The sequence below is a fragment of the Microcaecilia unicolor genome, chromosome 1, assembly GCF_901765095.1.
Source record: "Microcaecilia unicolor chromosome 1, aMicUni1.1, whole genome shotgun sequence".
Classification (NCBI taxonomy): Eukaryota; Metazoa; Chordata; class Amphibia; order Gymnophiona; family Siphonopidae; genus Microcaecilia; species Microcaecilia unicolor.
The window spans coordinates 328686290-328712397 of record NC_044031.1 but is presented as its reverse complement, the minus strand read 5'-3'; the positions used below and the strand labels follow the sequence as shown (position 1 = coordinate 328712397).

Genomic DNA, 26108 nt, shown 5'->3' with positions numbered 1-26108 from the left:
GGGCTCAGTGACCACTGGGGGAGTAAAGAAAGGTCATTCCTTTATTCCTTCAATGGCCTTTTAGGGTACTTTTTTTCTGGTAGTCATTATTAAAACTAGTCTAGTTCAAAACATCTTAGTTTTAGTCCTGGATGTTTTCATTTTGTTCCATTATGGCTGAAAAACATCCAGGTCTTAGGAATCAAAATCCCACTCTTAACATGCCCCCAACAAACTCCCTTGAGTTTGGATGCACTGCAGATGAACTACATAGAAAACATCTGGAAAATGTGTTTTGAAAATACTAATTTGTATGTTTCAGTGAGAAAAATGTCCAAAAGCTACTCTATACCACTTTTTAAACGATTTCTGTTTTAAAATGAGCCCCACAATCGCTAAACTGTCCTCGTGTATGGATAAGATTCAGCATTGGGCCATGACTAATAGACTGAAACTGAATAGAAGTAAACTCTTCCTAATATTACAGCTTTTTCATATGGCAAGTTGGTTTCAGTTGAGGATAAATTTCGAGTTTTAGGGGCTCTCCTCGGCTCATCTTTATCTATGGAGTCTCAAGTAAACCATCTTTGGTATAAGACTTTTTTTTTTTTTAAAGCTTAGACAATTATACCAGATAAGATCTTAGATTCATCAAGCTTCATTCACTCGCTTGGTTCAGATGCTGATTTTGTAATGTGTTGTATTAGGGTTTAACTTCTAAGCTGCTGAATAAGTTACAACTAATTTTGAGCACCACAGCTCATCTGATTTATAAGATCAAGAAGTTTGATAGCATTTCACCATGTATGGCCAAGCTACATTGGCATCCAATTCATATAAGAATTTTTTATTTTAAAGCAGCTTGTTTACTGTTTCAAATGATTTATGGTCTTACCTCTGAATTATTACAGTGGTGGAAATAAGTATTTGATCCCTTGCTGATTTTGTAAGTTTGCCCACTGACAAAGACATGAGCAGCCCATAATTGAAGGGTAGGTTATTGGTAACAGTGAGAGATAGCACATCACAAATTAAATCCGGAAAATCACATTGTGGAAAGTATATGAATTTATTTGCATTCTGCAGAGGGAAATAAGTATTTGATCCCCCACCAACCAGTAAGAGATCTGGCCCCTACAGACCAGGTAGATGCTCCAAATCAACTCGTTACCTGCATGACAGACAGCTGTCGGCAATGGTCACCTGTATGAAAGACACCTGTCCACAGACTCAGTGAATCAGTCAGACTCTAACCTCTACAAAATGGCCAAGAGCAAGGAGCTGTCTAAGGATGTCAGGGACAAGATCATACACCTGCACAAGGCTGGAATGGGCTACAAAACCATCAGTAAGACGCTGGGCGAGAAGGAGACAACTGTTGGTGCCATAGTAAGAAAATGGAAGAAGTACAAAATGACTGTCAATCGACAAAGATCTGGGGCTCCACGCAAAATCTCACCTCGTGGGGTATCCTTGATCATGAGGAAGGTTAGAAATCAGCCTACAACTACAAGGGGGGAACTTGTCAATGATCTCAAGGCAGCTGGGACCACTGTCACCACGAAAACCATTGGTAACACATTACGACATAACGGATTGCAATCCTGCAGTGCCCGCAAGGTCCCCTGCTCCGGAAGGCACATGTGACGGCCCGTCTGAAGTTTGCCAGTGAACACCTGGATGATGCCGAGAGTGATTGGGAGAAGGTGCTGTGGTCAGATGAGACAAAAATTGAGCTCTTTGGCATGAACTCAACTCGCCGTGTTTGGAGGAAGAGAAATGCTGCCTATGACCCAAAGAACACCGTCCCCACTGTCAAGCATGGAGGTGGAAATGTTATGTTTTGGGGGTGTTTCTCTGCTAAGGGCACAGGACTACTTCACCGCATCAATGGGAGAATGGATGGGGCCATGTACCGTACAATTCTGAGTGACAACCTCCTTCCCTCCGCCAGGGCCTTAAAAATGGGTCGTGGCTGGGTCTTCCAGCACGACAATGACCCAAAACATACAGCCAAGGCAACAAAGGAGTGGCTCAGGAAGAAGCACATTAGGGTCATGGAGTGGCCTAGCCAGTCACCAGACCTTAATCCCATTGAAAACTTATGGAGGGAGCTGAAGCTGCGAGTTGCCAAGCGACAGCCCAGAACTCTTAATGATTTAGAGATGATCTGCAAAGAGGAGTGGACCAAAATTCCTCCTGACATGTGTGCAAACCTCATCATCAACTACAGAAGACGTCTGACCGCTGTGCTTGCCAACAAGGGTTTTGCCACCAAGTATTAGGTCTTGTTTGCCAGAGGGATTAAATACTTATTTCCCTCTGCAGAATGCAAATAAATTCATATACTTTCCACAATGTGATTTTCCGGATTTAATTTGTGATGTGCTATCTCTCACTGTTACCAATAACCTACCCTTCAATTATGGGCTGCTCATGTCTTTGTCAGTGGGCAAACTTACAAAATCAGCAAGGGATCAAATACTTATTTCCACCACTGTATGTAGTTTGTTTATCACTAATCTTTCAACTCCCAAAGAGGTGGTCATTTTAAAAGAATTGTTATTTTATTTTATTTTTTATTTTTGCTGCAATCTCCTTTAGAAATCCTCAGAATATAATCTATGGCTCCTAGCGGTAGTCAAGCAGTACTACTGCTGGAGTCATCCTACCATATAAAGGCTCTGAGCTGATGTGACACCTGATAGGAATATTTTTCATCATAGCTGTGCACCTTTATGAAATGAAGAATACACATATAGATTTTTGAGCCATACAAGTTTCACTCAAACCATGCCCCACCATGCCCTTTGGCATCTCTGCATGGTATGAATCTCCATATGTAAACAGCAGATTTTTAAAATTGGTAATTACAGGCATGCATGGGCATAGTTTGGGGAGGCAAGGGGGGCATTGCTCCCCCAAATGATTTGTCATTTCTTTTTCTTGCAGCACTTCTCACTCTTCTATGTCCCCATGGGATCCAGATTGCTCTCCTTCCTCTCTTTCCCCCCCCCCCCCCCCCTCACTGCAATCCTCCAAACTTGCAGGCCACTAGCAGCATCAGCGATACAAGCATTGCCTTCAGCCTGTCCTGGAAGTCTAGTCTGTATAGCCACTTCCTGTTCCTGCAGAGAAGAAGGCTTCCAGGGCAGGCTGAAGGCAGCACTTCCATTGCTGATACTGCCAGTGGCCTGCAAGTTTGGAGGCAGTGCGGGGGTTTGGGATAGGAAGGAGAAGGACACCGATGGTCCCCACAGGGGGTAAGGAAGCAGAAAAAGGGATGTGCACCCATGAATGGGGAGGAGAAAATGGGAAAAGTTGAACACTTAAATTCTAATTAGTGACAATTAGTGCTTGTTAGTGGCCAATTATTGGTGCTGATTAGCTTGTTAAATAATTAAGCTACACATGCAAATCGGCTACACACGTTGATACGCGTGCACAAATTTAGTCGCCGTTTATAGAATCTGGGGGATTATGGGCTCCTTTTACAAAGCCATGCTAGCAATCCTGGCATGACAAATGCATTAAAGCTATTCAAATCCTATAGGCTTTGTCACATTTGCCATGTGGGAATCACTAGTGCAACTTTGTAAAAGGAGCCCTATATATTCATATATAACAACACTCATCACATGTATTAAATTTTAGTTTGAAAACACATTATTTTTTTCCTCTTCTAGCTTCATTCTGATCAAGACAAAGGAGATGGAACTCTGAAGTACATTCTTTCAGGAGATGGTGCTGGAAGTCTTTTCATTATTGATGAAAAAACAGGTGACATTCACGCAACTCGAAGAATTGACAGGGAGGAAAAGGCCTTCTATACCTTGCGTGCCCAAGCTGTTAATCGAAGAACTGGCAGACCAGTGGAACCTGAGTCTGAGTTTGTCATTAAAATCCATGACATCAATGACAATGAACCAAGATTCCCAGAAGAAATTTACTCTGCAAGTGTTCCTGAAATGTCTGATGTTGGTAAGTGTGACGGTGTTTTTATGCATTTTCCATTAACTGCCTTATTAGGTAAGCCAAGCTTTGGGTTTGGTAATAGCCCCACTCAATGGGCAACTGTAGCTGTGGAAGTAAAATAATAAATAGAACAGGAAGAAAGGATTTCCATAATACAATTTCTGACTTCTAGGGTAATAAATAGAAATAAAACAAGACAAAAAAAAAAGAAAACAAGATGATACCTTATTTTTATTGAACTACTAGTGACGAAGGCCCGTTTCCAAATGCAATGAAACGGGTGCTAGCAAGGGTCCCCTCTGTTCCTTCGTGTCTCCCTCCCTCCCGAGTTGCAGACGGCCCTCCGACGGAGTTGTAGACTCCTCCTTCCTCCGATTACAACCCCCTCCATTGGCGTTACTGGCTGCCCCCCCCGGCACGACTCTGTGGAGAGCACCTTTACCTCAGCGTGCGTGTGGTGAGTGTGACGGAGGTGAACTTCTTTTGAGGGCTGCAGGGCGTACCTTGTTGAAGGACCATCTGTTGACGTGTCTGTGCGTGCGTCTGACGTCAGACGCATGCACAGAGATGACAGATACTCCTTCATGAAGGCACGCCCTGCAGGCGAGAAGAGAAGTTGTTCGGCATTAGGAGAGGTAGGCGAAGGGTTCGGGGGAGGGTTTTCGGAGGGAAGGGTGGTGTGCAGAGGGTCGCGGAGGGGTGTGTTGAAATCGGAGGGAGGGAGGAGTGAGTAAATGGTTCTTAGGGGCGTGACGGGCGTCAAAGTGGGAGGGATGGAGGGAGTGACATGTGTGTGGTTGGGGGGCGGGTGTGTTGCTGGCCATCTGTGTTGCGCCTCGACGTCATGTTTGACGCGAGGGCGAGGAACACAGACATGGTGAGTTTTATGGCTTCACCACCATGAACTAACGAACCCTTGAGGGAGTGTGCAGTTGGCTTCAGGAGATTTTGTCCTCAGAACGTTGAGGTAGCGTTTTATGTACAGATGGGGCGTGGCTGAGGGCGGGTCTATGACTGAGGGTGACTGGTCCTGATACCCTAGCCTACCAAGACTACAGGAGTGCAGTGCTTCAGTGCCTTGCAGTGAGCTTCAGAACGTTCGAGGTGGGATTTATTTATATAGATATTTGATGAGTTTTCGAAGGTAACGCTTCTTCGTATCAGAAATTCAGAAATGAGCAAATTATGACATATATTAGAATATATGTTTGAAACATAAAAGTATTCCAATGACAGTCTCATGGGGAAGGTGGGGGTGGGTGGGGTGAGGGTGAGAAACAGGTAGAGATGGATGGGTGATCAGAGGGTGACAGCAGTATAGTATTATGATTTATAATGTGATAGAAAACCCAGATCTTTGTCTGGTAGGTGCCAAAATAGTTCATCATTTTAACTTCAAAGGCTTTAAGTTCCTGGATAGTTTTGAAATTTCCTTGTAGTGTTCTCATCATAAAGTCATTAGTGCAGTGCTTAGGTCTGGCAAGATGCTGTCCTACACAGGTGTCACCCTGGCTAGCACTATAGTTTCTGATGTGGTGTCTGTGTAGATTTAATCTCATCTTAAGCATCCTTATTCACATTTTTTGTGTTGAATATACAGCATGTGTAGGATCAACTTCTAGGGGTAATTTTGAAAGGTATTTCTGAAGAGAAAACAAACTTTTATATTCAGAAATAGCTTCCTTTTGCAAGTTGGCTAGAGTATGTAGGCCTACATTTACGTAAGCTATCTGACAGGAATAGAGATTCTCCCAGTTCGTGCCTAACTTAGGCATGAACATTTATGCCTACCTAAGTCTGGTATACTTTCTTGTGCCTAACTACAGTCAGATGTGGAAATTGAAGTATTCTATAACTCTGCACCTAGATCCTGGGAACCCCCATGACCCACCCATGCCTCTCCATTGGTCACATCCCCTTTGGAGTTGCATGCAAGATGAATTAGCTCTATAGGTTATAGAATAGATACCCAGTGCAGATATGTGTAAAACCAGTTATTAGTGCCAGTTAGTGCTTATTAAGCCCAATTACTTTATATGTGTATCTGTGATCTGCACCCAAAATTACATGCCTAACTTTGAGTGACCTATTCAGAATTTCAGAGAAAGTGCTAACATTTATGTACTGAATGTAGAAATCTAGAAACATGACAGCATTAAAAGCCAAATGGCATGCCAAAAATCTGCTTAAGTGCTATTCCGTACATTCAAACATATCATAGTGCATGCTTAACAGGTGGGCAGAGTCTGGGCAGGACTGACACTTATGCATGAAATTAATAGATACTATAAGTTAGGCACAATGGGCTAGATTCTACACACGGCACATGAAAAATCCATGCAGTAAAAAAATTATGCCTAAATTTTACAGAATAGGCTTAAATTTCCACACACCAAGTGACCAAATTTATGTCATGTTTTACTTGGTGTAAATTCCAAAGCCTAAATTAGGCACAGATCGAGTATATTCTATAATAATGAGCATAGATTTTAGAAACAGCCATGCCCCTACCCATGGCCACACCCCCTTTTCAACTATCAGGTGACTTAGAATTTAGGCACAGCATGTTATAGAATACACTAAGCGAGCTGTGCGTGTAAATCTCAATTAAAGCTAATTAGTGCTGATAATTGCTTGTTAACATCAAATTAATAGTGCTCATTAGCTAGTTACTATGTTACTATGTAAGCCGCATTGAGCCTGCGATGAGTAGAAAAGCGCGGGATACAAATGTAATAAATAAATAGTTAACCAATTAAGTTATACACATTGCTATAGAAAATGCTTCAGTTTCCCATGGTTTTAGGTGACATTTATAGAATCTGGGGAAAATGGAGGGAATTCAGTGAAGGTCATTCAAAGTTAGGTGCCTGGATAATGTGTGCTAAGCAAAAATTCTATAAGGACAATTCCGTGTGAATCTTTCTTTCAAGAATGCTAATTTAGCGTAGAATTTTGCACTTAACTTTGGATGCAAGCACTGATGCCAGTCCAAAGTTGGTGTAAATGCTCACGCCCAACTACCTTCAGTTAGGTGCATAAATGCATTTTATAACTGCACACCTAAATCCTGGGAATGCCTCTGACCCATTCATGCCCCTCCCCTGGCCACAGGTTATAGAATAGGGACACAGGGCAGATCTGCTCGTAACTACTAATTAGTGCTTGTTAATACCATTGTTATCAACTAGCCAAGACTAAAATAGCACACCCAACTTTGAGAGACCTATAAAGGTTCCAGGAAAATATCTCTGGCATTTAGACTGGAGCACTTACACCTAAGGGCCTTATTCTATAAAAGGTTATGCTCCTAAATGTATGCTCCTAAAATTTATGCTCCTAATTTATGAGCATACTTTATGCTCATAAATTATGCTCATAAATTAGGAGCATAAATTTAGGAGTGTAAATTATGCTAATAAATTAAGATCATAAAGTTTAGGAGCATGAATTTTAGGAGCATAAATTTAGGACCATAACCTTTATAGAATAAGGCCCTAAGCCCTAATATTCAGCCAAGATAGCCAGCTATCTTGCACTGAATATTAGCCTTTAGCTGGTTTAAGGCTATTTAATTGGCAAGGAGCCGTTCCTGGCTGGTTATATAGCGCTGAATATTGGTGGGATGGACTGCAGCTAATGAAAACTGAAACTAAAAGTCACAATGCTTTTATCTTTGCGCCACACTCGGAGTGACAACTGGACAAGGCCTCCCCGATGTAACTCCCAGAGAGGCTATTTCCTAAGGAGTTATCATCCCAAATTTACAGTCTTAAATTCCTGCTAATATTTTGTATCAAAAGTATGCATTTGGAGCACTCTATTTACCATATAAACTATTGTGCAAATCATAACTGCATTACTTGCAATCACATTACCAAAAAAAAAAATAATAATAATACAAAAATAGCCCCCTATCCCCTCAGGACTACCTTACAATCCCATTTCCAGTGACCGGCATTGGAGGATAATAGCCATTGTTTCATGGTGGTAAATTGAACTGCTCCTGAAGACACCTATTGGTGAAACACAGCCTTGTGTAGAGCTGTTTCGAAGAAGAATCTTCAAATATGGTTGAATTTATATTGTTTAGAGAAGAAGACGTTTTTCATCGGTAGCGTTACATTGGACATTGGACTGCAACTGTCTTTTGGATTTACTTACAAATAGGATCCTTGAAGGAACACGGCATTGACCATGATGATTGGTGGACATATCAATACAGGAACATTTGATCTATTCTCTGGATAGGTTTGTTTTGGAGATAAATGTTTTAGCGTTAAGGGTTATATTGATAGAGATGTATAGAATTTATATAACAGCTTTTATAAAGTGGAGATAGTATTCTATAGAGCCAATATAGGATAACTGGATGGTTAATTGTTCCAGAAGGATTCAAATTAAAAATTAAGTTTTATTGATTATGATTGCACATATTTATACTAAAATTGTAAAAATCTATTCTTTTCTGTGATGACACAAAGTTATTCAAAGTTGTTAAATCGCAAGAGGATTGAAAAAAATTACAAGAGAAATTTACGAGACTGGGAGACTGGGCATCTAAATTTTATTTATTATTTATTTATTAGGATTTATTTACCACCTTTTTGAAGGAATTCACTCAAGGCGGTGTACGGTAAGAATAGATCAAACATGGCAGATGATGTTTAATGTGAGGAAGTGCAAAGTAATGCATGTGGGAAAGAGGAACCCGAATGATAGCTATGTAATACAAGGTTCCATGTTAGGAGTCACCGACAAGGAAAGGGATGTAGGTGTCATCGTTGATGATACGTTTAAACCCTCTGCTCAGTGTGCTGCGGTGGCTAAGAAAGCAAATAGAATGTTAGGTATTATTAGGAAAGGAATGGAAAACAAAAATGATGCTATAATGCCTTTGTATCGCTCCATAGCGCAACTGCACCTCGAATATTGTGTTCAATTCTGGTCGCCGCATCTCAAAAAATATATAGTGGAATTAGAAAAGGTGCAGAGAAGGCGACAAAAATGATAAAAGAGATGGGACGACTTCCCTATGAGGAAAGCCTGAAGCGGCTAGGGCTCTTCAGCTTGGAGAAAAGATGGCTGAGGGGAGTTATGACAGAGGCCTATAAAATAATAAGTGGAGTGGAACAGGTGGATATGAATCACTTGTTTACTCTTTCCAAAATACTAGGACTAGGGGGTATATGATGAAGCTACAAAGTAGTAAATTTAAAACGAATCAGAGAAAGTTTTTCTTCACTCAACATCTAATTAAACTCTAGAATTCGTTGCCAGAGAATGTGGTAAAGGTGGTTAGCTTGGTGGGGTTTAAAAAAGGTTTGGCTGGAATCCTAAAGGAAAAGTCCATAGACCATTATTAAAATGGACTTGGGGAAAATCCATTCCTTATTTCTAGGATAAACAGCATAAAATGTATTATACTTTTTTGGGATCTTGCCAGGTACTTGTGACCTGGATTGTCCACTGTTTGAAACAGGATACTGGGCTTGCTGGACCTTCAGTCTGTCCCAGTATGGCAATACTTATGTACTTATGAAATAATCCTCTCAAGTCTAAAAAAAACATTAAGGGATCTACCTGCTAAATCGTGTTGCAACTAAGGTACATGTTAATTCCAGTTAAAGTATATTTAATCCATGCAAATGTCTCTAATGCTGTGTTTTGCCTCTTAATGCAGACAGATTCAAAATAATGTGGTTGTATTACATTTTAATCAGAATGCGAGATTAAATATTTATAAGGCATACAAATGATTCTTTACTCATTACCGTGATATTTGTAAGACTATTTCATTTATCCTAGTCATGTTGCTGTGGCAAATGTAGCTACTGCGCTAAGGGATTTCTTTGGCTGCAGTGTGTGCTTAGGATATATGGCATTTCCAGGGATGGCTGATATTTTTTTGTAAGTCAGATTTTTTTTTTTAAGAAAATGGGTAAGAATATTTGGGAGTACTTAACTCTAGGAAGATCAGAAGATTCTGGTAGGAGAGAGATCCCCCATATCAGTGTTCCAGCTACATACACTGGATTTCCCTGCTACTCACCATAACCATATTTCTATGCTGATCAGCATAGGTTACAGAAGATGTCACATACTGAGGTCATTTCATAACAGAATGCCTATGTGAAATGTTAAAAAAGGTATGTATTTTATAAAGGCAGCGTAAGCTCCTATGTGCCTTTATAAAATAAGCCTGTGCAGTGACTACAAGTAGCTCATAAATTCTCTTGCACTTAACACATGACTCCTACGATTTCATTTAGGTTGCCAAATATAGGCGTGGATCCCAGATCTGCGTGCAAACTAGTCAGTTAGGTGCTAACATTCAATTAATAGAGTTAATATAGGCATTTAATTGGCAGTGATTAAGTGTTACACGTGGATCTGCCCTACACCCTATTCTATAACATCTGCGCTTAAATTTCATATCGTGCCACTCCAGAGGGGGTGTAGCCATAGGCGGGGCATGGGTAGGACAGGGGCATTCTCAGAAATTAGGAGCAATTTTATAGAATACCTGAATTTATGTTCCTAACTACCATCAGTTGGGTGCCAGTATTTACACCAGTACATGGCAGAGGTAAATGCTTGTGCCCAAAATTAGGCATAAAATTCATTCTAAGCTAGTATTCTATGAAGGATACTCCATGTAGAATGCCTTTTACAGAATACTAGCTTATAGAAGATCATCCCAGTTCCTAAGTATGGGCACCATTTATTGAATCTAGCTTGATAGGGGGCTCTTTTTCTAAAGGGTTGTCGCGTGGATATGGGCTTGTCGCATGCCAATACAGAATTACTGCTGGGCTACCACAGGAGCCTGTGTAGTTCCCACCCACGGCGTGCGCTATTTCCAGCGCTACAAAAATATGTTCTATTTTTGTAGTGCCAGTGATTACATGGCAGTAATCGAGCAGTGCTGTGTGCTGCCCAGTTACCGCCAGGTTAGCACAGCAGCCCTTACTGCCACCTCAATGAGTGGCAGTAAGTGCTCCCCCACAAAATGGCCACACAGTAGGTGGTTCACTTACCACATGGCCATTTCTTTTTGAGAAAAAAAGACAGCCTTTTTACCCGCTGTGGTAAAAGGAGACCTCATTGTGTGTCCAAAGCAAATGCTGACACTAGCGCAGGCCCCCTTTTACCACAGCTTAGTAAAATGGCCCCTAAGTGTATTATCTCTGCATTAACTGAATGGGCAGATGCTGGGAGCATCCCATCAGTTAATACAGAGGCTTTGAAATTATTGTTTTTTTATGCATTCTTGTATACCACTATTATCCAAAAACAAGTTTGGGTTCAAAGTGGCTTACAATTTACATTTGGTGGAGTTACAATAGTGTTGTGCAATGTTGAGAGGGCATCTATAGTTCATGTGGTTAATCATAGAGTTTTTGAAGAGATAAATTTGAAGTGGAAAAGTCAGTGGTAGCTTTTGTGTTCAATTGTAGAGTTTTGGTGATATTTATTCATATAGTTTTTGAAGAGGTAGATTTGAAAGGAAGGCAACGATATATTTGTGATTAGCTGTAGAATTTTTTGTAGAGATAGGTTTTCATTTCTCTTCTGAATTGGAGAAGATTTGTGATGCTTCTTATGTTTTTTGGTACCAAGTTCCACCATTTGGAACCCAGGTAGCTAAATCCTGCTGTGTAGATAGTTTTGTAGATGGTGTTTTTGAAGTTGGGTAGATGTAAGAGTAGGTAGTTTCTGTTTTCTGGGCTGGAATTTCTTGAGGATAGTTTATTTATTTATTTATTTATTTATTTATTTATTTGTTGCATTTGTATCCCACATTTTCCCACCTTTTTGCGGGTTCAGTGTGGCTTACAATATGATATAAATGATGGAAATACAATTTGTTACAACTTGGTTATGGATTACATTGTGTAGATTTAAGCGAGACAGTCAAGTAACGTTAAGGAATATAACAATGGAACACAGACATTGAAGCATTGGAAGGGGACAATGGGAGGTTTAAAGGGCAATATTAAGGCATGAAGACATATGGTACACATATTTCTCTGAGTGGAGGTATGAGTGGTGTGAGATTACGGGGAGAGGATTGTAGAATTGGATGTGTGATGCATTAGTGAACAGTGAGTATGGACTTTATGTGTTTTGGCTCTTTCCGTATGTTTTTTCAAATCATGTTAAGCATATATTCAGGTGCCATTCCGAATAGTATCTTGAAAATTAAGGTGCTAGCTTTGAAATATATTTTTGCCTTAACTGGTAGCCAATGTAGTGTTTCAAGCAGTGGGGTTTCTATTTCATATTTCAATGTCTTGAAAATCAGTCTTGCTGCCGTGTTTTGGACTGTTTGCAGCGATTTTAGTATGTTTCCTTGCACCCTACATATGCTGCATTGCGATAGTATCTTTGATTGGACCAGTATTCTGAAAGATTGTCTAAGGAAGTAGTCTCTTATTCTTCTCAGTTTCCATAGTGTTCTGAATCATTTTGATGTTACTGCTGATACTTGATTGTCCAGTGTTAGGTGTTTGTCAACAATGATTCCTAGTATTTTAAGTTGTGTTTTGATGTGGTATGCTTGTTGGTTGATTATGAATTTTTGATAGAATGTGGGGTTGTGTGGGCTGGATAGTACTAGGAATTTGGTTTTCTCTCTGTTCAGTTTGAGTTTCAAAGTTGTTGCCCATCATTCCATGAGGTCCAATCCTTTTTTTTTTTTTCATTTTGTCCTGTATGTTTGTGATATTGTTTTTGAAAGGTAAGAATCCAGGCTAAAAGCCCACCTCTTTAACGCTGCTTTTGACTCCTAACCACTATTCACTTGCCCTGTACCCTTTTATCCCCACCTCTTTAATTCCCTTACCTCTTAGTTGTTATGTCTGTTTGCCTGTCCTATTTAGATTGTGAGCTCTTTGAGCAGGGACTGTCTTTTCATGTATGGTATACAGCGCTGTGCATGCCTTGTAGCACTATAGAAGTGATAAGTAGTAGTAGTAGTAGTAGTAGTAGTAGTAGTATGGTGATGTCATCTGCATATATAAATGGGTTGAAACGCATTAATTCCAGATTTTTTTCCGAGTGGCGTCATTATTACATTGAACAGTATTGGTGATATTGGCAATCCCTGTGGTACTCCGTACTCAAAGATCCATGAGACTGATGTTTGGTTGGACATCTTTTCAATGTAGGATCTGGTCTTTAGGAAGCAAATGAACCATGTTGCCACTGCACCACTGATTCCTATGTTGTTGAGCAGTGTCATTAGTGTGGAGTGGTCTACTAGGTCGAACACACTTGACATGTCAAATTGTAGTAGTAATACATTTTGTCCTTGGCATATTATGTTTCTGAATTTTGTTGTCAGGATGGTTATGACCATTTCACTGCTGTGTTGTGGTCTGAAACCCGATTGGAATTTATGAAGAATTGAGAATTTTGTCAAATATTCGATTATTTGCTGTGTTACTATACCTTCCATCATTTTGGTCAGTAGTAGTATTGAGGCTAGTGGCCTGTAATTTGTGATATCGCTAATCTTGCTGGTAGTGTTTTGGGGGACAGGTATGAGTATTATGTTGCCAATAATTTGCCCAATTTTAACTGTACAGTTTTAACTGTAAAACTTTCCCACACTGTAATAAAATGGTCCCCTTAATCATTTATGTAAACTTGCTTCCATAAAATCTTTAGGTTGAATTTTGTAACACTTTTTTTTTTAAATAGTCAATAAATAAATATACATATATTATTAACGTGTTAGGCAGAAATGAATTAGTGAAAATAAAACACATGGGATACAATTCTATAACTTTACGAGCCTCTTATGTGCCTCAGAACCTTCAACGTTTGTAGGATATGCAAATAAGTGTACTAGGCGCCATTCTATGAAGTTGTATTAAGTGCTATAGCAGGTAACTGTAAGGGGGGTGCATACATGGGTGAGCTATGGGCATGTCATTATCAATATCAGAAGATCCTTATTGACTGCTGTATCCCAAATTCAGGTTACATGCAGTTTACATGAGTAAGCATAAAGTAACAACAATGAAATGTAAAATCATATAGAGCTTACAATATAAAATAATAATCAACCCCTAGCAAATAAGAAAGTTTTCAATACTTTAGGAAAATCTGAGGTAATTAGTCAGAGGTAGCAGATTACAAAAGAAAATAGCTTGAAAAGAGACTATCGTATTAGCAATTTAAAAAAAAATGGATTCCTTTAAAAGTGGATGACCACAGTACCAATTGGCTTTTTAAATGATAAGAAATACTAGGCAGAGAAATAGCCAATATATTTATCACTGATTCTGATATAATACCATGAATGATTTTAAAAATCATTTAAATAGAATATGATCATGAAGGGGAAACCAATGTAACTTCACAATATAAGGTGAATGTGAGGGGGTTTATAGAACATGGCCCCTCACCCTTAAGAATAGTCCCTCAGATAGCCTGAGCCACCTTAAGAACACCTTAAGCCACAAAGGAGGAAGTGAGCCAGGAAGGGTGGAGTTGGAACCAGGAAGTATAAAGGGCAGGGTCACACTGAGGTTAAGCAGGCCCAGGGAAGGAAGAATTGAAGCACTGGTATATGCCACTACAACTTACATTTAATGAGCCCTCTAGGGCAGAGAATGTATCTGCATATAATGTGTACAGCACTGCGTATGTCTAGTAGTGCTATAGAAATTAGTAGTGGTAGATTGTGACCTGGCTGAGGTAAGTCACTTTTGTTTCCTGTTTGAGACTTGCAAGCCTTGCTCTGAGATCTGGCTGGAGCCAGACTCTAGAACTCGGAGAAGATCCAAGAAAGGCTTACAGGCTGTGTTTGGGGTGTGGCCAGTGGCGTAGGAAGGTGGGGCAGTGAGGCGGTCCGCCCCGGGTGCATGCCGCTGTGTGTGGGGGGGGGGGTGTCGGCTCCACTGGTTCCATGCTCCCTCTGCCCCGGAACAGGTTACTTCCTTTTCTGGGGCAGAGAGAGCAGGGAACCAGCGGAGCCGACGCAGCTCCCAGCGACATGCACTCGGGGCGGTTCGGCCCTCCCACCCATCCCTCGCCGCTTTCCCTTGTAAGTACGCGCTCCAGGGGGGTGCGCTCGGGAGGGGGCAGGGTGCGTCGTGCTGCACCTGGGGGGGTGCACAGCGGCGACCCACCCCAGGTGTCAGCTGCCCTCGCTACGGCACTGGGTGTGGCACCCCCACCAGCCACAGACTGTGTTCTGGGCCTGCCAGCCAGAGGCCTGCTTAAGACTGTGCTTCTTGAACTACAGAGGTGTTTTACTTGTGTTCCTGGGCCTGTGATGTAACAGGCCTTAGGACTCAATTAAATAAACATTTGTTTTCATTTATACCCCTTTGTCCGGCTGTGTTATTTCACAGGCTGACCCTCAACCCTTGCTCGGGGTATCACAGTGAAATACTACTGAACTTCTTGAGAGTAAAATTTAATCAAGCCAAAGTATATAAGCATCTGAACCAATAGAGAAAATCAGAAAACTATGGTTTTACTAGAGTTTAATTTTAGCATATTATTTGACGTCCAACATTATCTTCAATATAGAATAAGTTATGTGCTGTGCATGGCAAATTTAGGTGTGCCCACTTACACCTGCCATAGAGCTGGCGTAAATAATTATGCCTATACTTTGGCATGCCAATTTGAGTTTATGATAATATTCTATAATGGCATCTTGATGTGAATATGCCATTATAGACTTGGTGCTCTGTGTGCGGCATTGGTGAGCCTCATTGAACTAGCTGTATAGAATTGCCTCCTTTAGTCTAAATTTGTGCCTTTTAAAAATGTATGCCTAAGCACTATATAAAATGATAATAAAGTGAGACTGAGACTAAGGGAAATATTTGTCTAAGATTTAAAATCCCTTTGCGCACATAACAAGTAGTTTTCATAATATTATAAGGAGCTGTGTTGATTTAGGCAGCTAATAAGTGCCTAAGGGCTTCTTTTACAAAGCTGTGACAGCAATTCCTGTGCGGCAAATGAGAGGAAACCCATTCAATTCCTATGGGCTTCCTCTCATTTGCCATGTGGGAATTGCTAGTGCGGCTTTGTAAAAGAAGCCCTAACAGTTCCTTTTACTGTACAATTGACTTCTATCCAGAGAGTATAAGGAAAATAGCACCTACGTTCCTTTATAGAATACTAGTGCATCATTGCAAATATACATGATTAATTTAGCACCAACGCTTCCATCAGCCATAGAGCTGATATATATGCTAGAAAAACACGCATAAATATTTTACAATTTACATGTGTAACTGTACACCCCACCTACCACCCATGCTCCACCCAGACTACATCTTTAAATTACGCACCACTGCATTTAGACATCACTTTTACAGAAGAGTGTGTATGTAAGTATTGCCATACTGGGACAGGCCAGAGGTTTGTCAAGCTCAGTATCCTGTTTCCAACAGTGGCCAATACAGGTCCACGTACTTGGTAAGATCTCAAAAGAGTAAAACAGATTGAATGGTTGGAAAGCAACAGAGTGGTGCAGGGTCAACAGAATCTTTAACATCCTGTGTATGTCACTAACTACATAAAGGCTAATGAATTATTTGCCGGACATTTGAATCAATTTAATGACAGTTTAATAATGACACCAGAGGTTTTTAACCTCTATGTAATCAATATATCAGATGAATGGGAATAGCCATCTGCCCAAAGGATAGAGCATATATGCTTTGTGATGGAAGTGTACTAGAAGGTGTCCAAGACAGTCTAAAAAAGTGTGATTGTTAAAATGTCATTTTAAAAATGCAGGGCCTGATATTCAGCTGCTGATGGTCAGCATTTTGCTGACCACAGAAATTCAGTGTCAGGCAGTGTCTAGGCTCCAGCATTGAACTTCAACACTTAACTGGCTACAATGAACCACATAAAGATAAGACTGACTTTTATGCAGTCCTATTTATTTATTTGTTACATTTGTACCTCACATTTTCCCACCTATTTGCAGGCTCAATGTGGCATACATAGTACCGAGAAGGCGTTCGCCATTTCGGTTGGTAACAAATACAAGGTTATATTGTGGTCGAATGAGATAGGTGTGTATCAGGCACCATGAGGGTCAGAGGGAATGAAGATTGTATATTGTCCAGTACGATTATTGGTTATGCGGTGTTGCTGGGTGTGGGGGATTACGGTGGGTTGGTGAGGTAAGCCTTTTTGAAGAGGTTGGTTTTTTGCGATTTCCTGAAGTTTAGGTGGTCATGGATTTATGCAGTTACCTTGGTCGACTGAGTGCTGAATATCCGCACTTAACTGGTCAAGTGCTGACTCCACCCCCAGAATGCCTCCAAAATTGCTGATTTTGTGTTGGGCACTAACCGAACTAACAGGATATTTTCAGCGGCACTATCCAGTCAGATGCATCTGCTGGCCATTTCAATTGTTTTTAATATTGAGCCTAAATTACTACTACTATTTCTACTATTTAGCATTTCTATAGCGCTACAAGGCATACGCAGCGCTGTACAAACATAGAAGAAAGACAGTCCCTGCTCAAAGAGCTTACAATCTAATGGTTGGAAAGCAACATACATATCAGATCTATGATTTCAAAACATTTTTTGAACAATGAAACAATCTTCTAAATAAAATGCTAAGCAATGTATGAGGTAAAAAATAAACACACTGTATAACAAAAGCAGGAATACGTACTCAAACCCCCAATTTCTGCTGCGGCAGTCGGTGTTTTTTTAATCACTCATTGTCACTGGCTAAATTATCCCCCAATATTCAGTGCCAGGCAATGTCCAAGCACCAGCATTGCATATCGGGGGATAATTTTGGGCGTGAAGACTGCCGGAGCTTATGCGGGCTCACATAAGAATGTTATGTAGTTCCCGCATAAGAAAGTTGTGCTGGCCCTGGCTGAATATCAGGCTGGGACTCGCATAACCCCCCCCCCCCCCAATGTGTGGCCCCCATCAATAGCCCTGCCCCTGGGCTGCCCTCCCACAACAGCCCCCTCGGTCCAGCGGGGCATTGGGGGCAGTAATGAACCCCTCTCGCTCCTACCTCTTGCGGTAGCTTATTCAAATTTGGATGCTGCAACCTGTACCACAAGAGGTCACAGCAGTTATTATGAAGAAACTGCCAGTAGGGGCAGGAGCAAGGGGAGTTTGCTCCTGTCCCAATGCCCCGCTGGACCACCAAGGAGGTCATGTAGGCCCCAGGGGATTTTCTATCCTGACTGGGGGGCGGAGAGAGAGGGTATGGATGGGGATGCCACCCGAGGGGACTGTTGTGGGGGGATGCACATCGGGGTGGAGGGCCAAGGAGGGGGCAGAAAGGGGGAAAAGAGAGATTTTTAATCAGGTCCTAGCCCAATATTCAGCCATGGCACACTTAAGATAAGTGGGTGAATTTAGCACTGCTTTTGAACTGTACTAAATTCACCCACTTAGCTTATGCGGGCCTTGGTTAAATATTGCTGTCACCCAGATAAGCCCCAGCTCCTCCCCAGCACTGCCCTCTGGCCCACCCCTGGCTTATTTTTTTGGGGGGGGGGCTGATCAGAGGTGATTTTCAGCAACACTCTGCACTTTAGTGCTGCTGAATATTGACGGTTGGGTGGCGACAGGCCATTTAAGTGGGCAGGAGAGGCTCCTGCCCCCTTAAATCACTTTGAATATCAACCCCAAATTGTATATAAACAATATTTTCTCTTTGCTAGAAAAGGTCTCAGAACATAGTACATAAGTACATAAGTATTGTCATACTGGGAAAGACCAATGGTCCATCAAGCCCAGCATCCTGTTTCCAACAGTGGCCAATCCAGATCACAAATACCTGGCAAGATCCCCAAAAAGTACAAAACATTTCATACTGCTTATCCCAGAAACAGTGGATTTCCCCAAGTCCATTTAATAATGGTCTATGGACTTTTCCTTCAGGAAGCCGGCCAAACCTTTTTTAAACTCCGCTAAGCTAACCACCTTTACCACATTCTCTGGCAATGAATCCCAGAGTTTAATTACACGTTGAGTGAAGAAACTTTTCTCAGATTCATTTTAAATTTACTACATTGTAGCTTCATCGCATGCCCCCTAGTCCTAGTATTTTTGGAAAGCATAAACAGACGCTTCACATCTACCCGTTCAACTCCACTCATTTTATAGACCTCTATCATATCTCCCCTCAGCTGCCTTTTTCTCCAAGCTGAAGAGCCCTAGCCGCTTTAGCTTTTCCTCATAGGGAAGACGTCCCATCCCCTTTATCATTTTTGTCACCTTTCTCTGCACCTTTTCTAATTCCACTATATTTTTTTTGAGATGCGGCAACCAGAATTGAACACAATATTCGAGGTGCAGTTGCACCATGGAGCGATATAAAGGCATTATAACATCCTCATTTTTGTTTTCCATTCCTTTCCTAATAATACTTCACATTCTATTTGCTTTCTTAGCCGCAGCAACACACTGAGCAGAAGGTTTCAATGTATCATCAACGACGACACCTAGATCCCTTTCTTGGTCCGTGACTCCTAATGTGGAGCCTTGCATGACGTAGCTATAGTTCAGGTTCCTCTTTCCCACATGCATCACTTTGCACTTGCTCATATTAAACATCTTCTGCCATTTAGACGCCCAGTCTCGTAAGGTCCTCTTGTAATTTTTCACAATCCTCCCACAATTTAGCGACTTTGAATAACTTTGTGTCATCAGCAAATTGAAATACCTCACTAATTACTCTCATCTTTAGGTCATTTATAAATGTTAAAAAGCAGCGGTCCCAGCAGAGACACCTGGGGAACACCACTAACTACCATTCTCCATTGAGAATATTGACCATTTAACCCTACTCTCTATTTTCTATTTTTTAACCAGTTTTTAATCCACAATAGAACACTACCTCCTATCCCATGACTCTCCAATTTCCTCTGGAGTCTTTCATGAGGTACTTTGTCAAACGCCTTCTGAAAATCCAGATACACAATGCTGCTTATTTTCGAAGGAGAAGGCTGGCCATCTTCCGACACAAATCGGGAGATGGCCGGCCATCTCATAAACCAGGCCAAATCGGTATAATCGAAAGTCGATTTTGGCCATGTTCAACTGCTTTCCATCGTGGAGCCGGCCAAACTTCAAGGGGGCGTGTCTGCAGGGTACAGAAGGTGGGACGGGAGCGTGGTTACGAGATGGATGGCTTCACCCAATAATGTTAAAAACAAAGCCGGCCCTGACGAGCATTTGCCCGGCTTCACTTGGTCCCTTTTTTCAGGACCAAGCCTCAAAAAGGTGCCCCAAGTGACCAGATGACCACCAGAGGGAATCGGGGATCACTACCCCGTACTCCCCCAGTGGTCACCAACCTCTTCCCACCCCCAAAAAACTTTTTTAAAATATTTTTTGCCAGCCTCTATGCCAGCCTGAAATGTCATACCCAGCTCCCTGACAGCAGCATGCAGGTCCCTGGAGCAGTTTTTAATGGGTGCAGTGCACTTCTGGCAGGTTGACCCAGGTCCATCCCCCCCCCTACCTGTTACACTTGTGGTGGTAAATGTTGAGCTCTCCAACCCCCCCCCCCCAAAACCCACTGTACCCACATGTAGGTGCCCCCCTTCATCCCTAAGGGCTATGGTAGTGGTGTACAGTTGAGGGGAGTGGGTTTGTGGGGGGGTTTAGCACACAAGGTAAGGGAGCTATGCACCTGGGAGCAATTTTTGAAGTCCACTGCAGTGCCCCCTATGGTGCCTGGTTGGTGTCCTGGCATGTGAGGGGGACCAGTGCACTACAAATGCTGGCTCCTCCCACAACCAAATGCCTTGGATTTGGCCGGGTTTGAGATGGCCGAGCCCGGGTTCCATTATGGCTGAAATCCAAAGCCAGCCATCTCTAAATCCAGCCATCTCTAAATCCGGCGATCTCAACATTTGACCTAAATTTTGAGATTTGGCCGGCCCCGACCATATTATCGAAACAAAAGATGGCCGGCCATCTTTTTCGATAATTCGGTTGGCTCTGCCCCATTTACTGAGCCGGCCCCGGAGATGGCCAGCGCCGTTCGACTATGCCCCTCAATATCAACCGGCTTACTTTTATCCGCATGTTTGTTCGCACCTTCAAAGAAATGTAGTAGATTGGTGAGGCAAGATTTCCCTTCACTAAATCCATGTTGACAATTTTGTTTCATTAATCCATGCTTTTGAATATGCTCTGTAATTTTGTTCTTAATAATAGTCTGTACCATTTTGCTCGGCACCCACGTCAGACTCACCGGTCTATAATTTCCCGGATCTCTTCTAGAACCTTTTTTAAAAATTGGCGTTTCATTAGCCACCCTCCAATCTTCCGGTACCACGCTCGATTTTAAGGATAAATTACGTATTACTAACAATAGCTCCGCAAGCTCATCTTTCAGTTCTATCAGTACTCTGGGATGAATACCATCCGGTCCAGGAGATTTGCTACTCTTCAGTTTGTAGAACTGCACCATTACATCCTCCAGGTTTACAGAGAATTCATTAAGTTTCTCCAACTCGTCAGCTTCGAATACCATTTCCGGCACTGGTATCCCACCCAAATCTTCCTCGGTGAAGACCGAAGCAAAGAATTCATTTAATCTCTCCGCTACTGCTTTGTCTTCCCTGATCACCCCTTTTACTCCTCGGTCATCTAGCGGTCCAACCGATTCTTTTGCCGGCTTCCTGCTTTTAATATACCTAAAAAAAATTTTACTATGTGTTTTGCCTCCAATACAATCTTTTTTTTGAAGTCCCTCTTAGCCTTCCTTATCAGCGCTTTGCATTTGACTTGACATTCCTTATGCTGTTTCTTATTATTTTCAGTCGGTTCCTTCTTCCATTTTCTGAAGGATTTTCTTTTCTTTTGCTTCCTTCACCTCACTTTTTAGCCACGCCGACTGTCGTTTGGTCTTCCATTCTCCTTTTTTAATACGTGGAATATATTTGACCTGGGCTTCCAGGATAGTGTTTTTGAACAGCATCCATGCCTGATGTAAATTTTTGACCCTCACATTCGCTCCTCACCGTTCTTCTCATTTTATCATAGTCTCCTTTTTTAAAGTTAAACGCTAATGTATTTGATTTCCTATGTACACTTTCGTCAAAGCTAATATCAAATCCGATCATATTATGATCACTGTTATCAAGCAGCCCCAGCACCATTACCTCCCGCACCAGATCGTGCACTCCACTAAGGACTAGGTCTAGAACCCTCACAATGTCCAAACAAATTGGAACACACGGGCTGCATTTAACTTCAATGACTGGTCTACAAAACCTCCAGTTTTTAAATATGTTGCAATTGTAAATTAAATCATCTTAATAATTTTTATTTTTATAGTTCAGAATCTCTTTACTGGCCTATTGTTTCACTACAAGGCTTCATCAGGGGCTGTACATTCATAAATTGCCAATAAAATCTGCAACAGAAAATAAATACTCCTTAAGCTCTTGAGAAAAAAAATAAACATTTTAATATATTTACTGCTATCGTGCAAACTCCTTACTTTGATTTAAGTAAAAACAGTTTCTACCATTCTTTCCAACATAATTTCACTTTCAGTTCTCTTTCAGCTGAACATTCGTGAAAACTGTTAACGTGAACAAAAAGCAGTGTTATTATCATGCTGTTTTTTAACTTGTTTTTTCTTCAAAATCTTTTAGAACTAACACTGACTGTTTAATGTAATTCTACAGTTGATACAAACTGTTTATTCAAAACATTCAAACAGACTTACTCATATTCGTACTGTTCCTTTTTTCAGCAGTAATCACAAAAGATATGACTCCACTTTATTCGTGTTATTGTTTAAATATGTGGCTAGTGTTCCGAATATCGCAACTAACTTATACACTTCAGCTCTGCCCATGGACTGCCTCGGCACTGTTTAAATAGTGCCGAGGTGGTCAAAAGAAATGTTCAGTTGTACCATCTGGTAATGCCACTGAAAATTCTGCTGCTACCTGCTAATGACATAAGTGTCTTTGAATATCTGCCAGTAAATTTTGACGGAAAATTCATATTAATTTAAGAGATGTGCTTATAAATTTAGGCCTACCGTTTATTTGCATAGATTTATGAGCCTAATTTGTGAGTCTAGTGCTGATTGATCAATGCTAAGCTCTATCATTTTTTGCTGCCCTAAATCTTTTGATGCTCCTAAAGTTAAATGTTTAGTGGAACTTTGAGTATAGACACTTAGGGGGTTGTTTACTAAAGCTTAGCTCGAGTTATCTACAGCAGGGCCCATAGGAATAAAATGGGCCATGCTGCAAATAACTCGAGCTAAGCTTTAGTAAACAGGGAGGTTAGTCCTGGTAAATTCTGTTATTAAACATTTCTGTTAAATAAGGAGTGAGTTAAGATGCTATTATGTAGCTTGTCAGGACACTAAGCATGCATTAATCAGTAAGGGGGTCTTTTACAAAGGTATGATTGCATTTTTCGCGTGTGCTAAATACTAGAGATGCCCAAGTAATGGGATAGAGGCAAAATAACAACAACATTGGCATTAAGATACTATGACAACGAAAATAAAAATTTGGACGTTGGTGTTCAATGTGGGCTTTAGCCTCAAATGTTTGGCCATTGGAATTCTGAAATCATATGATTAGTCTAGGTGCTGTCAATACTCGAGGTATCCTGCGATAAATAAGCACACAAAGGGGTCCTTTTACTAAATTGCATCTATAAAACCCTCTCCTTAGGTGAGCCTTCTTATTTATCATGTTTTCTTACTCCTTATTATCCTTCTCATACAGTCTGATTTGCACAACAAAACCAACTCATAGTCCTATCTTTTCAGGAAATCCGCCACAACACTACACATCAGTCTGTTTTTTCAGTTCAAGGCCCTGAACTTTTGACTAAACTACCAGCTCACCTCCGTCTTTTATCGATCCTTTCCAAATCCAAAGCTGATTTGAAAACGTTCTTATTCCATGATGCTTATGACTAGAACAGAGCATACCCACCCCACGGGCAGTAGACTGGATTGTGCCCTGGAAACCACCAATTCCTCTTCCTCTCATATTCCCCCACCCCTCAGCTTTTCTATTATTATTATTGTATTTCCTCCCCTTATTCTCACGGTATTGTTGTCAAAGCACTCCCTTCCTTTCCTAATACTTTATCTTAAGCCGCTCAGATAACAGGTGGGGTATAAGGCCCCTAATAAACCTGAAACATATTTCCCATGCACTAAGGCCATTTTGTACTGCTGCAGCAAAAACCTTGATCTTCTATTTTTACCATAAATGGCCATCTACTAATGTTGCTACTCACATGCGACCAATTTAAAAATTATCACAGGAGTATTTACTGCCTCCTATTTTGTAAGCAGTAAGGGTTCCTGTACTATCTGTGCACTAGCCTATCACTGTGTAGTAATGCAGATGTGTATTTTAGTGCAGGGTTGCCCATTCTGTGCCACTGACATGCCTCCCTAAAAAAAAATACAAAAAATTATTTAGCATGCAGTTGGCACACACACACATTAGATAACTACTGCAGGATGTTGTAGTGTGTCCTACGGTAGTCCATTTTTTGCAGCCTTAGGTGTGTATTAGTGCTTAATGCAGCTTGCTGAAAGGGCCACAAAATTTGCTAGAATATGAAATGTCATCATATAGGGCACACAATAATCGGGGGCTTGATAGCTGCATCATCTCCATTTCCTCTTCATACCAAGGAGGGGAGAAAATCACAAGGCGCCACAGAAAGGAAAAGAACAGAGCCAGCAAAAGTCCAATGAAGACTGAGGGCACCAAGAAAGGTAGAAAAGCAAGATTGGCACCTATGCACAAGCACACTGACTGCAGTGGATACAAGCTGATGGCATGGTTGTTAGGATCAGAATGGCAGATTATTTGGATTATGGGTGAGCATTAAGCAATGTTAAGAAAAGGCAAAAATAGAGAAGGGAGCAGCAGAAGCTTAATGATAGGAAACTCCCTAGTAGAAACAGCCTGAAGCAAGATAGTATAAACATCTGCTCTGCGAATAAAATCCAAAGCACAGAGGTTTAAATCTTCAGCTACAGTATTGTGTTTAATGTTCTTGGCATCACATCCCTTTCTAGTCACTTTTCAACTAGAAGGAATATATTAATCAAAGTCAAAGCACATTTAATAGCTTCCATATACAAACAAGGGAATTTGTCTGCATCTGTGGGTACCAGAAGCATGTTTTCAAGAAATGTGTATCACTGCCCATCTTGATAATAACTAGCTGAAAAAGCCAGTCTGTTGTATCTTCAGTATTTGGGGGCCTAACATAGGGGCCCTTTTACTAAGCCTCATAAGCACCTACGCGTGCCCAACACATGTAAGTTCCAAGTTACCACTCAGCTACCGCGTGGCCCGGGCAGTAATTACATTTTTGATGCGCATCTGATACGTGCGTCAGAAAATATTTTTATTTTCTGGCGCATGGGCGGTAATCAGCATTTGAACGCACGTTGACCATTACTGCCCAATCGACATGTGAGACCTTACCGCTAAGTCAATGACTAGCGGTAAGGTGTCAGATCCAAAATTTTCCGCCCCCCCCCCCAAAAAAGGCATTTTTTTTACAGATGCGCTGAAAAATGATTCTGTGCGCAGCCAAAACATGCGCCTACACTACCACAGGCCATTTTCAGTGCACCTTAGTAAAAGGACCCCTAGTCTTATAGTAATCCAGTTAATTTAACATTAATCACTCCATCTGGCTTCTATCCCCTCTCTTCCCTTCATCCAGTGTCTGTCCCTCCTCTCCCTCTTTCCATCTGACATCTGTCCCCTCTCTCCTTCTCATCCAGCATCTATCCTCAGTCCCTCCTCCATCCAGCATCTGTAACCATATCTTCTCCCTTCCATCTGCCATCTGTTCCCCCTCCCCACTCCATTCTTCCATCCAGAGTCTGTCCCCCACCCCCTCCATCCGGTATTTCAGTCTTTTTTTCATCCCCCAACCCCCAAATACTCTCACCACCCACCGGACACCCCCACTTTCAGTTTCACACCACGCTCTCCCAACTCCCACCCAATTCCCCTCTGCCACTACCACCACTGCTGCTGCCCTGCTGCTGTTTCAGCAGTGGTGGCAAAAATAGAAAAAAAAGACCGTGAGGCCACACTGTTCCTGCTCATGGCTGACCGCCTCTGCCCTGGAGCAGTTAATTGTCAG

The 26108-nt window shown here is 41.5% G+C and overlaps 1 protein-coding gene across 1 annotated transcript in view; it reads left to right on the top strand.

Moving 5' to 3' along the window:
- The window catches only part of LOC115478355 (cadherin-10-like), a 392306-nt gene that overhangs the window by 140944 nt on the left and 225254 nt on the right, over positions 1-26108 (top strand). The window contains 1 exon segment of the mRNA XM_030215685.1: positions 3666-3960. Coding sequence (XP_030071545.1) covers positions 3666-3960 — 295 coding nt within the window.